Source organism: Falco naumanni, chromosome 8 (genome assembly GCF_017639655.2).
Source record: "Falco naumanni isolate bFalNau1 chromosome 8, bFalNau1.pat, whole genome shotgun sequence".
In the NCBI taxonomy this organism is placed as follows: Eukaryota; Metazoa; Chordata; class Aves; order Falconiformes; family Falconidae; genus Falco; species Falco naumanni.
The window spans coordinates 33,315,123-33,331,453 of record NC_054061.1 but is presented as its reverse complement, the minus strand read 5'-3'; the positions used below and the strand labels follow the sequence as shown (position 1 = coordinate 33,331,453).

The 16,331-nt window shown below is 44.2% G+C and overlaps 1 protein-coding gene across 8 annotated transcripts in view; it reads left to right on the top strand.

The window, feature by feature from the left end:
• The window catches only part of KALRN (kalirin RhoGEF kinase), a 528,347-nt gene that overhangs the window by 423,135 nt on the left and 88,881 nt on the right, over positions 1-16,331 (top strand). For 7 of the 8 annotated variants that reach the window (XR_005829443.1, XR_005829442.1, XM_040604676.1 and 4 more), the window contains exons 34-35: positions 2,804-2,833; positions 4,351-4,597. Coding sequence is in view for 6 of the 8 variants with exons in the window: in XM_040604676.1 (XP_040460610.1) it covers positions 2,804-2,833; positions 4,351-4,597 (277 nt within the window). In the remaining 2 variants the exon portion in view is untranslated. The remainder of the gene's footprint in view (positions 1-2,803; positions 2,834-4,350; positions 4,598-16,331) is intronic. The other variant, XM_040604673.1, reaches the window with a different exon arrangement.

The window sequence follows — 16,331 nt, the reverse complement described above, 5'->3', positions numbered from 1 at the left end:
AGGATGTGACCATGCCTGGGGTCATTTCGGTCGCTCGCCCTTCACCCTCCTGCGGCTGATGGGCACTCAGTTTGGTGTTCCCAGAAGCACAACGTCTTGTGTGAGTCATGACAAAACTCATTCACCAGAGTCAGCAGCTGACATAAACCGCTCTCATCGATGCTCAGAGGTTTGTGAGCAATGTCCTGTGGTAGAGAGGGGAGTTTTCAATGGCTGCATGGTTGGGTCCCTGTCTGCACTGATGACATAGGGCAGGGCTCCATTCCAGTTTAGATTGGATCTGGTTTAGAACATCCTAGTCAAAACCACTCAGATACTGACTGCGGAGTGATGCTTCCTAGCCCAGGAACAAGTAAATGCAGAGGATGGGAGATGGTTTGCTGGTGGCAGGCACCATGGAGACAGGCTGGGCTCCTGCTAGCTTCTCTCAGGACATAGAGCATGTTCACTCCAGACTGCTTGAGGCCCTCCTGCTTCCTCATTACATTTTGCTATTTGCTTCTACCATTTCCTTTTCTTCCTCATGTTAAGGCTATTCATTGCTGTGTAATTCATTAGATTTGTCCCTCTGTCAGGTCTTTCAGTTATGCCTTGTACTCTGCAAAGGCATGTTGCATTGTTATTTTTGTTTTATTGTCTCTCATCGATCTTACTGTGCCATACACAGATTAGACTGCTGTCTGGGTTTTAAATATATCCAGTCAGTGGCTTTAATGGTGTTTTTTATCACAGGAATAATAAAAGTGAACATTACATGTTAAAATATGAAGCCATTTACCTGTGAAGTTCAACCTTAAAGCCATTCTCTATTTTCTTCCTCTTTCGAAACAAAACACAGTATGCGTGAGAAACCAGCAGCCCCCATCTGTGTTCCAATTTGCATGCTCCAACGTAGAGAGAAGCATGATATACTTCTCTGAGATGGGAAAATGATTCTCTAAAAACAAATTAAGTACCTAATAGCTTGAGGGATCACTTCATAGGTGAAAGGATTTCTGCCATCGGGAATCAGATGTATTTGCATTATTCCTCAGTGGCTTACAAATTTTGTATGTATAATATAATCTTTCTAGAGAGATGACTTTGCTGTGGCTTAATTTGGTAAATAAATGTTCTTTGTGGTATGATGATATGTAAGACACAGATCCCGCACGATAAATACTTGGAAGTCCTTGGGCAAAAGGAAGGAGCTCCTTTTCTGTTCCTTGTGGATGGCACCTGAAAATGATCTGCGGGCTCCTGTCTGAGCTTACTGCTCATGCCTACCACCTGCACCTGTAAAAAGGAACGTGCCTAATTCCTCCTGCCAAAGAGGGGGTCGTTCCCTCCCATAAAATGTGTTATTTTAGCACTGACCCCAGCTGGTGGGTCGGAGTGTAGGGAAGCCCTGATCCATGTTTCCATTCAGAGGATGTTTGAGGAGCAGGTGATATAAATTCATATGACTTCCAGGAAGCCAAGGGAGGTTAGCTCCCTCCCTCACACATCAAAGGTAGGCTTCTAAAGCCGGGGCAGGGGGGATGAATAGCTCCCCTGCTGAGGAAGAGTGTGGTCACACCAGGTGCTGAGCAGCTCCTCGAGGGGGTGATTACTTCCTGTTCTCATTATATTAAATGGTTATTTTTAATGAATCAGAGAGAACAGGAGCTCAGGGCTAGATGGTACCTGAGGGTTATGGAGCACACCTGTCTCCTCTAGGATAATGTTTACAGGTGTCGCTGTAATTGAAGCATCTGTTTGTATCACAGATGTTTAGTTATCTGAGAAGGGATTGACAAAGACCTGTGACGCTGATTTCAGGCTAGGTTTAGGGCAGCAATTCCTAGGCTGATGCTCCCTGGGAAATGCCTTGTTAGTCCCAAACTTCCCCAAGTGCTGTCCTCACCAGGCCTTTTCCCCTGGAAATATTTCAGGGCTGTTTCACCTTTCCTGCTTAAGCAATAAACGCTATTTAATTTTCAAAAATCAACCCAAACCATCTGAAGAAATTTTTTTAATATTCTGGAGCTTCCTCTGCCCGTATCATTGGAAGTGGTGGGTGCTGGGATCCTGGCTGAACCAGCTTCTTCATGCCCAGACAGTGCACATCATACTTAGGTAAGCACTCTAATTTAATTCTTTATAGCAAATTAGTTTGCTGTGTGATGGCAAACACGGACACCTAGTGGTTGGTACTCGAGTGCAGGGCATGTAGCGGCTTTAAATGAATCTGAGGCAGGAATAGTTACAGCAGGGTATTTGTTCGCGTTTCCCTGTAAAAGAATGAGAGATTTTATCATTTTCAGAGTATATAGCACAGGTAGAATAATTTGGGGGATATAACTTTACTTAGGAAGGAGTAGTGGAAGAATTAGGTGAAATTCATCACATTTGGTAAGTGTTATTTACCAAGAAGTAATATTATTTTTTTTCTTGTGTCTTAAATATCTCATACCAAACCAGATCAGATACCGTATTGGATCAGAAGGATATTCTACTCCTCAAATTATTCCATAGCAAAGAAACCTCAGCAAATATTATAACAATATCTTATTCTTACCGTACCTATGAACGTTTGTACTCTAGTTACGGGAAGATTATGTCAGCGTGATGAATGGTGGGTTTGCTGATAAACTGCATAGCTAGGTGCTAAAGAGATCTCTCGTGTGCTTTCATCAACCCACTGAGCTCTTTCTGCCAGGATTAATGCCAGCTTTTGTCTGAATGGCTTCAAACAGCTGCCGTGGTTTATTTTGTTTGTTTATTCTATTTATTTACAAATAATCTTTCAGAGAATTATTTCCTTCTTCTTCCCCAAATCTAGCATTTCGTCTACGGCAGAGACACAGGACAGGTGAGAACCAGTCCTTGTCCACTGATCCCTTTCTGTAATTGTAAATATCACCCCTGTGAATGGGATTTCTTTTACATCTGTGTTGGACACACAAACCCCTATGCCACTGAGTGAGGAGACGGGCTGTCTTGGGCTAAGATAAGAGATGTTGAGATTGTACCAGCTGAAGAGTGACGTCTGTAGAGTGTGGCTCCTCAGGGGCTCCCCCGTTCAAACTGATAAGCAGATCCCAGTTTTCACTGATTTCACAGAGATACTCAACATCTTACAAGATTTCTCCCAATTCAGTTGGATTTACAAGTTGTTCCTTTAAAAATATTATATAATATGCTTGGGTTTAGCTTCATATCCTAAGAAAACAAGGTTTATGGTATTATACTGTTTTGAATCAGCTTGTTTGCTACTCTCATCTTAATAACTTTTGAATCAGGGAACTAATTTATATCAAATTTGACACTGGAATAAGGACCTCAAAGATTGCTGTGAGCTTCAGGAAAGCAGGCAGCAGGCAGAGGAGAAAGACCCAAAGGAGGGCCCCTAATGACAGGCAGACAGCAAGAAATCCACATTGTAGAGAAGCATTAAGATTCCTCACACCAGAAAAACTTAGAATTGTTCTTACACATTTTCAGACACCCAAGAATCCAACTCTGAGACCCAAATCTGTAAAAAAACAAGCTTCGTTAGCTCTGCTGCTTGTGCAATCAATTTTTCTGGTTTTTTCTGCTACATACACAAGTACTTACATATCCGGTCTCTGGTTATATAGAGAATGTGATTAAACAAAGAGCAGTATTGTTCATCGAGAGCAGCAGGGTGTGAGGCTGAAGGAAAGCAGCAGGTTGCCAGTGCTCAGTACGGAAGTAAGACGATACATTTATACTTAGATACAAATCCTGGAAGTCAGCATATAATCAATCACTCTACGTTTATATATTTACACCTCTGTTTTCCATCAAAGAGCATGGGAGGAGCTTTTCTGATCCTCACCGTCAGGATTCCTGACTATCCCAAGGGGTCCCTAGAGCCAGCTGGGGAAGATGAGGGCATGTTTCTTGTCTTGCAAAAAAAAAAAAAAAAATGTAGCTGTTTCCTCACTGCTCTGGTGGCACACGGGAATGTGACTAACTCATGCTGTGGAGGGGTGAGCTGGAATTTGTCCTGCCATGAGGCACAGCACCAAGGCAACCAGTCTAGAAAGTCACCCCAGAAACTTAAGCAAGAAAAAAAGCAAGGTTTCTGTTGGACACTCACAGCTAGCATTCAAAATGTTACTGGGTGGGTGGCTTTGACTTCTCATTTCAGCCCAGCAAAATCAATAAGGTAAAGGAAACCAGGGCCACAATGTGTTGAACTTTGACAAAAGAAATTATTAACTTGGCTTCTGAGGCATACAAGTCCTGTCCTTGCCAGTGTAAATATGATGCAAAGATGATTGCCTTCATCCTACCCTCTCTAACTTCTGTTCTTGTTGTTTGTTTTTTGGTTGTTTTTTTTTTCCTGTTGAACCTGGGCAGTTGTCTGGAGGGTGCGAACTAACTGTGGTGCTCCAGGACTTCACAGCCAGCCACAGCAGCGAGCTGAGCATTCAGGTGGGGCAGACGGTAGAGCTGCTGGAGAGGCCGAGCGAAAGGCCAGGCTGGTGTTTGGTCCGGACCACGGAGCGGAGCCCGCCTCAGGAGGGTCTGGTCCCCAGCAGCGCGCTCTGCATCTCCCATTCCCGCAGCAGCGTGGAGATGGATTGCTTCTTCCCTTCAGGAAAAGGTAGGCAACCGTCCGGCAGGTTTAAGACTGTTTTGGATTTCCCCTTTTGTATCATGTAAGTGCGAAGCTGCTTGGGTAGCTCTTGCAGTCGGCATGGGTAAAAGGCTCTTTAGTCATTAGTGAGTTTTGTTACCAGATCTCTGTGAATGGGCGCAGCACTAGCCTAACTCCATTTCCATGAATCAATGTTTGTATGTGTGCGTCTTCTGCTGTGTGACAGTCATTATTGTCTCTCAGAGCCTGGATAAAAAGAAGACTTTTAAACAATGAAGGGACAGTTTTCAGTGCCTAAAAGCCTAGAAGGAGGGAAAGTCATGTCGTATATACACCCAGGATGCCCCAAATCATGGATAAGTTATTTAATGAGTGCCACAGTGCACACTAGTGCATGGTCTTTTGGTGTATCGTTGCTGCCTGTCTCTTATTGCAAAGAAGCCACCAGTGTGTACTGGTACACTCTATTGACTCGTGAACTGGAGACATTGTGCGTAATGGCACAGTACAATGGGGAAAGAATCATTTACAACTAGTGTGCAACAAAACACAACCCTAGTATTATCCTGAGAGCGTGGGCTTCACCCACAATGAAGGGTAAAATCTTGTTCGTGTCTGTGGTGTCTGTGGCCTATTTAGTTGGTGTTCTGTTCTGAGCAATGTGTGTCCTGCACATAGCATCCACGCAACCAAGCATAGGAGACGCTCCAGACCGATAGTCCAGAACCAGTTCAGTTCAGCATGGCCAGAGCAAACTCCTTTTGGCTGTGCCCCCTCTTTTGGCCATGCACAATGCAAGTAGGTTCCAGGGAGGAAAGGCTCCTGTTATCTCACTTCCAACTTCAAGCCCACAACCTGAACTGGCTTTTTAAAATTTTTTTTCCCCCTCTGCATTAAGGGAAATAGAAGTTGATCCCTTCTTGTTTGAGCAAGTTAAGCTTGGTGGTTTTGTTTGTTTTGAGAAAAAGCACTGAAACCGGACTGTAGTCCGTCCTCTCTCCCTGCCTGCACTCCTGCTGGGGAGGCTGGGCGCGGGGCGCACCCCTGGGACAGAGCAGCGCGGTCCAGCCAGGGTCCGCAGTCAGTGTCCCTTAAAGAGCTCTCTGATCCAAACCTGGGGAAGGAGAGCTCAGCTTTTCCTCTAAGATATGATCCCCTCAGCAGGTCTCATTCCCTTAGGTGCTTCCCCTTGCCCTGCTTTGTGAGAGGGAGGAGGTATTCAGCGTTGGCTGTCCACTCTGTCTGCTGTGCAAACTCCAAACTCATGCGTTTCCTCCCTGCCACATGCCTGGGGCCCTTCCCTGCTTCTGCTGCCACAGGAGCCTGTCCTGGTCCTCAGCTCTCTTCTGAGAAGCACTGCAGTTGCTTACAGGCAAACTAAATCTGTGAATAAACAGAAAGTTAAACCTGAAAATCAGCCTGGTCTACGTAAGAGCAGTCACTGCCTGGCATGACTCACAGGAAGCAGAGATGTGTCTGCTGGGTGCATGGTTCAGCAGCTGGACTTGGGTCCTCTGCTGAAGGACACTGTGAGACACCATTCAAGCTTCATTTGAGTGCACTAAGTTGTAGAGCTTTTCCTTAAATTAAACAAAAATAAAAATTACAGGAATAAGCTGTGGAAAGGGAGGCAGAAAATCCCAAGGAGGGTGGAGGTGAGGTGGGGCAGGGGTTGAGTGCTGGCCGGGGACGTGGGGACTCTGGCATGATTGCATGAGCTTCAGGGCACAACTGCACCACAGTATGGCACGAAGGGCACAGTGCCAGGCTTTGGCTGGTGGACCAGAGCTAACTGATGCCTGGGAGCCACCAGGCTGTGTCAGCACAGCTCCAAGCCTGTGCTAGCATGCCTTCACTGCCTGCGGGGCAGGTTATCTCACGTAACATACTGCGACCGCTTCCAGGTTGGAGCTGGCTCTTGTCCCATCATCTCCAAGCAGGTGCAGAGTGAGTCTGGGGCTAGCTGGCTCCAGCCATGTATTCATGGCCTTTATTTCCTTATATCTCTTTCCCCTTCGGCCTCAGTTTTCTTCCTGCACATACCAAAGCTGTAGCAGGGAGCCTCAGTATTAATGGGATCTCCAGAAGTGCTGCTAGAAATAATAAAAATAACCACCCAATCCACAGTTTTGGCCAGAGTACAGCAAATAGGTTCTGTGTCTAATCAGTTCTCCCTCTATTAAGAAAACAGGAAATTGTTTAAACTGAACGAACAGATGCTGGGAATAAAGAAAGAGGGGTAAGTTAAAAGTTTAAAGGGAAGATCCAGTAGCCACTGGAAGAGCCTGCTTGTCTCATGAGGTGCTGGAAGGATTAGCATGATAAATGGCTTCTGACTATTCAGATTCGTGTCCTCTACTTCCAGTAGCGTTAGGCATGCTTTGGACTCAGAACCCCTTGGTCCAGGCTTCCAAAATTTCTGGTCTTTTACTACAACCCCGAACAAAGGCTGGCACGTCTTGTATCAGCATCAAATGGTGTCCCCTGCCTGTTTCAAGTATATAAACACACACAGTGCAGAAGAGCAGGTTAATAGCTGAATTTTGCTTGCAATTACCAAGATACATAAATCTTTGCTTTTACAAGCCCTGTAATTTTGAGAACAGAAAGTATCTATACTCAAAACTTAACATTTCTAATAATAGAATTTGCTGTCTATGATAGAAACATGCAGAGTTTTGACAAGTATTAAAACAGTTACATCCACTTAGTGGGAAAGGGCAAATTACTGTGTTTTGTCCTATTATAAGGTACGGTGGACTACAAATGGAAATCATGTGGCTCACAGAAGCTACCAACCACCCTTAAAATAAAAGAGTAAGGAAAGTACCATGTCAGAAAACACCTGAACAGATGAAGGATTGAAAGATTTGGTGAGATCACCAGAACATTTTGTAGAGCACCAATGCAAGTCCTCATCAAACAAAAAAATAAGCCTTTTTAAACAGCCTCACTGAAAGACACTGGAAATGCAAAACCAAACTTCACAACTGAACATGTCCTCTGGCTTATCCTCACTTTTTTACACTATTCGTTTGGAAATAGGTAATGAATCAACATAAAATATTGCAAAAGGGAAAACATGGTCTGAGTGTAAGAGAATAAATCTGGAAGAGAGCACTTCCTACCTTTTGTAATGAAATATCTTTACAGATTTCTCTTGTTCATTGGTATAAGTGCAGAGACTTGAAGGACTGGTCTCCCAGCCTTCTGTCTGACTGCTGGCTATGTTCCTTTGGAGGATACACATTTGTTTTTTTCATTGCTTGACTACAGCTCAGAGCCAAAGTATAGTCCTGCCTGCCGTTCCTCTCCGACGATCTGACAGTGTTTGCAATTGCCCTCTGTAAAAAGGCAAACAGGTTTCTGGGATTCACCTTTTGCAAGTGATTTACAGATGAATGAGTGAAAGGAACTCTGCAGTCCCTGTTACTGTACTCGAGAATTTGTGGGATTTTTTTTCTGGCTAGCATTCCTAGGCAGGAAAAAGAAAGACCTGTGACACTAGGAATGAAACTGTTTGAACTATCCCACATGGCTAATTACAGGAAAACTGTGACTTTTATTCCTGTCTTTACCATATAATTGAGCTCTAAGGTATTAAGCTATAAATTTCAAATTAAGAAAGAAATCCACGTGGGTGGAAAACAACTCAATGACCTAGCCAACATTCATTAAGCACACTGCGACAAGCATATTCCTGCTGTCAGCCTGTTAGCTTTGACTGAGTGATTCCAAATTTGAATTTGGCCCATGAAACATTTAGATGAACTCTTGATCTTAAAACTCTTGTCTTATCACCCCTCACCCAGCATTTTTCTTGTAACATCAAAGTTGCAGTGCAATTCAAAGAGTAACAAAAGCTAGTTCTTCCAGTAATTTTAAGCAACCTCCATCACCAAAGAAAAAAAAAAGTGTTTTAAAAAAAAACAAATAGGGGTTTATGGCACTTGTTTTGGACTGGTGGTATGGGAAGGGATCCCGTTCAGGGCCCCAAACCAGATCCTACCCACGGAATACTTGTGTCCGGTACATACCTCTGGAGGAGAAGAGAAATATATTTTCTTAAGATGCTATGCAAACATCTTGCTGTGCAGGCAGATAGCCACTTAACAGCAGGGCTTTGGTGGCAGCAGTGGGTCCTTGTAACAGAGCAAACTGAGAAATAGTTGGGTCTTTTCCAACCGAAGAGGAAACAGGTCTCACAAGGTGCACGTTAGCAGGGTGAGCATCTCGCCTGCACTTAGCAGATGTGTTACATTGGCCCTGGTGCCTCAGCTGAGAGCGCACCAGACTCTGGGCAGGAGGGACAGGGGTTTTGGTGCTGCTCAGGTAACAGCTTGTGCGTTTAGGAGGTTGCCTACCTGATCCTACAGCCAGAGAGAAACTGTGGCTGGTAGGTGCGCTGGCAGGCTGGACTGTGAAAGAGGGAAGCAGAATAAGGATTTCATGAGGCTAGTGAGAAGAAGAGGGGTATCAATGCAAAAGAGATCACACTGAGACTTGTGGTTTTGTGACCACTCCTTGTAGGAAAGAGCAGATCATTTAATGGATTAGTTGCAAAGCTGGTGAAGCTAATCCAGCTCTTGTTGGGGCTGGAAGTCTCCTTCCTCCAGTTCCTGATCTCAGAAGAGTGATCTGTGTAGGGAAAAGCATAACTGTTTCTTCCCACGTCTCTGTTTTTTAAGAACATCTTGGATTTTAGTGGGGGAAAAGAGTCTACATTGCTTTTATTGTGTCCCTGTTCCCGCTGAGTATTAAATTGCGATCTGCATTGGCTCATGCACTTTCTCTGTTGCGTTTTAAACAATCTCTGTTGCGAAACACGTTCAGTGGTAATGATTCCTGATGTCCCAGGGGAGCTACGTGAGGACAATTCAGAAATTTTAGTGCACTGCATTAAACCTTCAGTTGCCCTTGTAGAGGCTGAGAAGTTGGGTTTGTTTTTGAAAGTCTTAATTAAGAGCAGTCGATTAAGATGTTTGTAAGGCTCTGAACTAAAGGAAACATTTCATTAAGTAACATAGTTGATTTAACTGGCACATAAACAGGTCATGGGGTTTCTGTTAAGCAAACAATGTTCAGGCTCCTATTGTCAATATAAATATGCAGTATTTAAATAAAAAAACAAAATGCTCACCTCTCCTAATACTGTTCTGACAAGGATGTTCAGAGTCAAAATTTCATAGTATAGGCTTTCAAGAGAGGTCATGTGGACCCCTCCTGCTAGCATTTAGTGCCTCATGGCATCCTTGTTACAAGTTCAGGACATGGCTTACGTAGAAAAATCACATGAGGAAAGTTTTTGCTGCGTTTTCACTCCTTTTCAATTATGATAGAGCAGCTGGAAACAAGTTGGCTGAACAGTGTGGTGTAACACAGCAGCTCTCTGTGGGCTGCCACCAAGGGCTGCTGGGGCCCAGCTTGGGACTACTGCTCTGCCTCAGTGTGCAAGTGTGGCTCCATGCAGTTGTGAAAGGAAAGGGAATAGAAAGATGAAAGAACTCGAAACCACTTTGCTATTTCCATCAGGTCACACTTTCCCGTGTGTTGGGGTTTTTTTCTCCACTGTGTCTCCCTCCTCTCTCTCATCAAACAATGGCTGTTTGTCTTCACTTTCATGGCCCTTCACAGCTTCTCCCCACCGTATCATTCCTTTCTGCTTCAGTGGGCAATGTCTGCCCTGGCGCTGGAGAGGTTGTGATGCCTTGTTCCCCTACCTAATGCTGGGATCCCACTTTGCTTTCTCCCACTTCATAGTCACCCTGTGGAAGAACTTGATACCCAGAAAGTGTCCATCCTTGGTGTTGTCTATGCTTAGACGGTCTCCTGGACTCCGCTATCTCCAAAATAGTAAAAAATGAACAAAAAATTAGCAACAGTTGGCAATATGGGTGATGAGATCTGATTTTCAGTGTTTCTAAGAGGTAGGCCAAGCTAAGCCTGAAGGGATGAGCCATACCTGCGTAAGGGTATTCATATCACTATGACTGTAGTTCTTCCAGGGATTTTACATGTTGGGTACATCAGTACATCAAGAAGAAAAAACTATACCAACAAATCCTTGCGTAGTCAAACCCTAGAGGCGGCATCAGTCCAAACACCACCTGAGTAACTCAGTAAGCTAGGCACAGCCTGGCCAAGCGTGGCAACGGCTTGTCCTCCACAGTAAGTTGCAGCAGCTGCAAGTCATGGATGCAGGTTGCCTGCAGGCTGTTGGAGCCATGTTCTAATGGCTTGTGAATAACCATATTTCTCTGACATGGTATTTCTATTTCATTATTTTTTCTTATTTTTGGTATGGCATCACTAGATATTTAAAGCTAGATTCAGCCACGTGGACTTCTTTAGGATATATCAGGTACCAGTAAAGTCAATTATACTTATTGCTTCAGCTGCTTCGTTATCTAATCAAAGCAAAAGGCCTCCAGTGATCTACCTGGAACTTTATTTTTGTGGAGAAGTACACTTTTGATGAATGCTTTGATAAAACAGGAAAGGCTATTCTGGGGGAAGTTGCTTTGCTTTTGTACAGTGGATTTTTATTATTTTAAACACAGGAGTCTTTGTTTAAAAGACAGAAGGCCTGCAAATTTTCTTGTTTACTTTGCCTTTGTTTCCCCTTCTAACAGGGGGTAAAACTTCATCCACCTAGCACCCTGTCAGCTTAACACCAAATTTCACTGTATAGTGTCCATACTCTTTTTCACACTGAAAAAGAAAAAAAGAAGGGGAAAAAAAAGAAAGGTATGGGGAAGGGATTTAAAATGCCGTGGCCAGCTGAGCTCATCAAGAATGCTGAAGGATTCAGCAGCTGGTCTGGCAGGGAAACTGGGGGAAACTCAACAGTGGTACTGAGGGTGTGGGGAGAGGGATCACAGCTCTAAAAAGGCTTTCTCTTATGGCCTCTCTGGACCTGTTCCCTCTCTTCACTTGCCTTATTTCTGTCTGTCTGAGGCACTGAGAGTATCATTCAGGCAGACATGGGTAAGCATTTTAAAGTGAGGCAGAGAAGGAGAATTGAGTCGCCGAGACATAATCATGCATTCTCCCCGCTCTTTGATGTTTCTCTAAGACTTTCACATCCTACTGAGGTTTGCTTGTAAAGTCATTGTTAGAAGGCATTTTCATGCTTCCCCACAGGAAAAAAAACTGTAATGCAGAGTCCCTCCCTGCGACAGGCTCAGGACCGCGTTTCCTTCCACAGCTTCTGTGGAAGACCAGGGTCATAAATTCTCCTTGCCCTCCTGGCTTTCCTGCCTGCATTCTCAGCCTTCTTTCTTAGGGCCAGCCCGTCCTTTCCAGGGCCGGGTTAAGCCAACCCAGTTATTCAGGGCTATGTGCAATGGGACAGGGTTGTGCCCTTCAGTGCACGTGTTGAGAACCCCAGAGCACCCCTTTCCCTGCCCTGCACAGAGCACCCCCTTTCCCTGTCCTGCAGAGAAGCAAGAACCTCGCTCCTTGGCTGCAGCTCACTCAGACAAAGGGGAGGTCTCAGCCCGTCCCTGCTGGCAGGACCTAGCTGCTTAGGCAGTGGGTGGGTGGGTGGCCGCAGCCTTCTCCTGGCCAAGCGGGCCATCTGAGAAGGGACAGTCTGACAGTACTTCAGCTGCGCATACCTGGACAAATGATTGCACTGGTCCTTTTTTTCCCAGCTTGGCTTCAATGACATGCTAGAAAAGGAGTCTTAAATTTTATTGCTCACATATTGATATCTCAACTGTTGGGACATCGCGAAGGCCAAAGACCAAAGTTCCACACAATTCCACTGAGTAAATACTGTACTTTTAATTCATTATGTGGGATAGTTTCCTGGAGTAATGTGAACTGTGCAGCATCTCGTATAGCCTGGGAAAGACCAGAGCCATTTTCCATACAAAGGACCCTAAGCCAGGGAAGGCCTGTCCTGCCGAGTCCTCAGCTCTCCCAGTGATCCCAGCACACGTCCTTTCACAAACATTCCCTTGGGTTAGCAGGGTCAGAGCAGAGAGGGGACTTTGAAGGGACTCCACAAAACATGCTTATTGAGCCTGAGCAATGGTGGTTGTACAGAGAAGGGACTTGGGCTCCTGCTGCGGTACTGAGGTTCAAGAGACCAGGTCAAGTATTGTCCAAAGCACTCTGCACAATCACCCAGGGGAGGCACCTACTGAAAATGGTCTGTGATGCCTGTTTCCTTTTATTAACTGCGTAGGAACCTTATAGATGCCTTCTGTTTCTGTTCCTCCTTGGAACTGTGGTGCTTCAGTGCATTGCAGACACCAGAGCAAGCAGGCGGAATGGAGAGCTCTGTTTGTACCGTGAGTTTTCATACTAGCTCTGACCTGAAGCCAGCAGCCATAACATCCCCACGCCTCTGCCCCACTAGTGAAAAACAAGCAGCCTAGCAGCCTAGAGGAACAGTATAAAAATAGCTCCTTGAGTAAAATCTATTTCCTCTGTATTTAGTCGTGTGTCTTGAAATACGTGTAGCGTGGTGGGAAGGGGGGAGTTGTTCTGTAGCGCTTGGCCCATCGAGCTAACAGGAAGGTCACGCTGGAGGAGCAACGGGACCATGTGGATGGCTTGCGTCTTGTGTTTCCTCTGAGGCCAGACTAAATTTAGCAAATTTGCAGATGGACATCGGACCCTAATCCATCTGGGACTGCAGGGGGAAGAGTGGGATCTGGGTTGTTTGCCTAGGCTTTTTGCTGTGTAACCAGCTTCAGTGAGCCACCATTCATTATGTTCCTCATGGTTTTCTGCTTTGCTCAGTATGCTGTAACTTACTGCCTGATCCTTTTCCCTGCAATGTTTAAAGTTTAAGCATGAAGGAAAAATAAACTGCTGGTTCTGGGCTCATACTTGACATCCCTACTAACTTAATGTCAAACTGTGGATGTACTTCTTTAATAGCATCATCACAAAGGTTGAACCTATAACTGGTACTTGCAAGAATTGCAGTAACGCAAATACTAATGATTGATGATTTTTGCTTCCCAAAAATATTGCCTCGTCACTCTTTCAGCTTCCAGACAGTTAAAGGGACTAATCCTAAATGCAGTATTTGCACCCTGCAAGGCCTGTACATTGCTGGGTTGGTCCTTCCATTGCTAATCTTAAACAAATATTTTATAAGTGTGTTTTGAAGTAAACTACGTCTGCTAAAAATCCCATTTCCCTGACCAGTCTGAGCCGGAGATAGGCAAACTGCAATGCAAAGCACATGTGTATTAAATAATGTATTGCAAGTAATTGAAATTATGTTTCTATGTATCTGCTTCAGCACACTGCACAGATTTGATATATCGATCCTGACACAAGAAGCTTGATTTTCCTGTCATTTACGCAAGCATTTTGTCAGAGCAGTTATTCCCAGGTTACACATTTTGCAAAAGAGCCTGAACCAATGTCATCTTTGCTTAGTTCAGACTAATCCCAAATTCTAGAAAGTAGAGTTAATGTTATTGCCACTGTGATTGTCTAGAAGTCTAGGGCAGGAGGTTATTTACATAAATGCCAGTGTATTTTTTTCATTCATATTAACTGGTCTCACAAAGGTATTATCTCTTCTTACAAATGTTGCCTTTAACTTCAGAATTGTATTTTGCTTTTCTTTAAGGCAGAGTCCATATTTGACTATATTTTTCTTAAATCCATTTTAATAAGTCTCTCACAGTTCAGAAAAGCTGAAGAACAGTTTCCTTTTTTATTTTGAAGTTAACCCATTCTCGTCCTTGGGTATTTATTAAAAGATGCTGGTTTACATATGTATCCTGTATTGTTCCTAAATGCACTGAATAATTGTTGATTCTGCAGAACTGTCATGCAGTAAAATAAGTAATTTTTTTCCTTTCTAAAGTTTGCAAAACACAAATTAAATTTTACACAGCGTAAAAATAAAGAGAGATAATTGCTTGCAGATTGCGGTAAACATTGGAAGGGCCTCCAATCTCTCTAAAGGTGTGCCTTCCAACAGAAACAATAGTAATACACTGTCCAGCGCTTCAGGCAATAAAGCAGCCCTGACTACTTCTTTTAAGGAAGACAATTTACAGTTCATGTGTTGGTGACTCCTGTTTTCGTGAAGCGAACCTAAGGTTCCAGGTTTCTCACCAATAACATTAAACTGCCTGATGCCAAAGTACATTTTTTTATTGCCCATTGCTTTTGCAAGCCAAGAAGATTACAAGTTAACTAGCAGCACCCAGTGTTCATATTTCACGGGCATTTTTCAATTTTCTAGACTAGGCAGGGACATGGAAATCTTTAACTCTGCCAGGACTCTTACTCAGTGAAATAAGAACATTTTTCCTTCCACTGCCTGCAAAAGTCAAATTAAGTTCCATGCAGTGTGGGGGAATTGGGGTGCTCTTGCTGCAAAGGAAAGCCATTCTAATTCATGAAAAAGCTTAGTAAAATGAAAGTTTTGTGCATGGATGGCAGGGGAAGGTAGTTCAGGCTTTATACCCCAGTTGTATTCATGGCCATTGCACATCTGTTCAGACAAATCTGCTGTAGTTGTGCTGTGCATACACAGTGCTGCTCAACAGGACAACTGAGTTGTACCTAGCCTTCACCTGGGAGCTATACACATTCTGCAATGGTCAGCCTGCTGCAGCCTTTCCTTATTTTGAAAATTTGTCTTTCTGCACATAAAGATGCAAAAATGCACATCCCAGTCCCCATCAGCTTGCTGATTACCATCAGAAAACATGCTACGGGCCATGCAGGCACAACAGAGACAGGACTGATTGCAGCAGCACTGGGGGCTGGTGCTTCTCTGCTGAGCAAAAGGTAGTCAGCCAGATGGAAGTACCCATCTTGTCTCACACGGGGAGGCTGAACCTTTTTGAGTATCAGTTATGTGTCCTGTGCCTACCTGAGCAGCTGGGATCTACCTCATGGGTAGATCGTGGGATCCTACCTGAGCATGGGATCTACCCTAGCCATGGGACCAACAAGACCAGGAGATAGTACAGCAGTACAGGTGATGCAAGTCATATACCTTCAGGTTTTTGCAGTAAAATCTGGACAATAATGACAGGAGAACCAAGGCAGATCAAGGAACCAATCTGGGCTAGAATTAACTTTTTTTTCCACCATAGGTTAATTTTAACCTGGATCCATTTGCAGATCAGATTCAATGTGAGGCTGCACAAACGTTTCTGTTGGCACAGGGGAAGTGGCAGGAAGGAGCAGGCACCTGGGAGAGACAGAAAATGCAACAAAGGGTTTTGGCAGGGCTGTTGGCTCTCAACAACTCAAAGTGCTCATGGAACTATCATGTAATGTTACATACCAAGAGATTGGCTGAACATAGGAATTAAAAAATACTCCATGACATCATGTACTTGCCCCAATCACAGAAAGACAACAGGTTTTTCTGTCTCACGGTGACTGGAAATGCCAATGTGTAGAAGTCCAGCTTTTGGCAATGTCTGATGGTACCAGGCAGAAGGGGGATTTCTAGAGCATTTGGTTCTAGACTAGCAATGTCTCACTGACGTTCCCAGGAGCAACATTTCTGTACAGGTTATCAGCAGAATTCCTGCCTGCCAGAGAGTTATCATCCTAAAAATGCCGTTATTGCTAGTATGTGAACACTAAAGAACAAAAGCAGGCAGAGGTGCTTCATACTGATAAAAGCAAAAGGGTTGTTTTCTAGCCAGTCGTTACACCAGCTGATAAAAATAGCTTTAAAACCTTTTTTCCCCCAATTCTGCACACAGCAGGCTGCCTGTTATGTGCCCTTGTTATT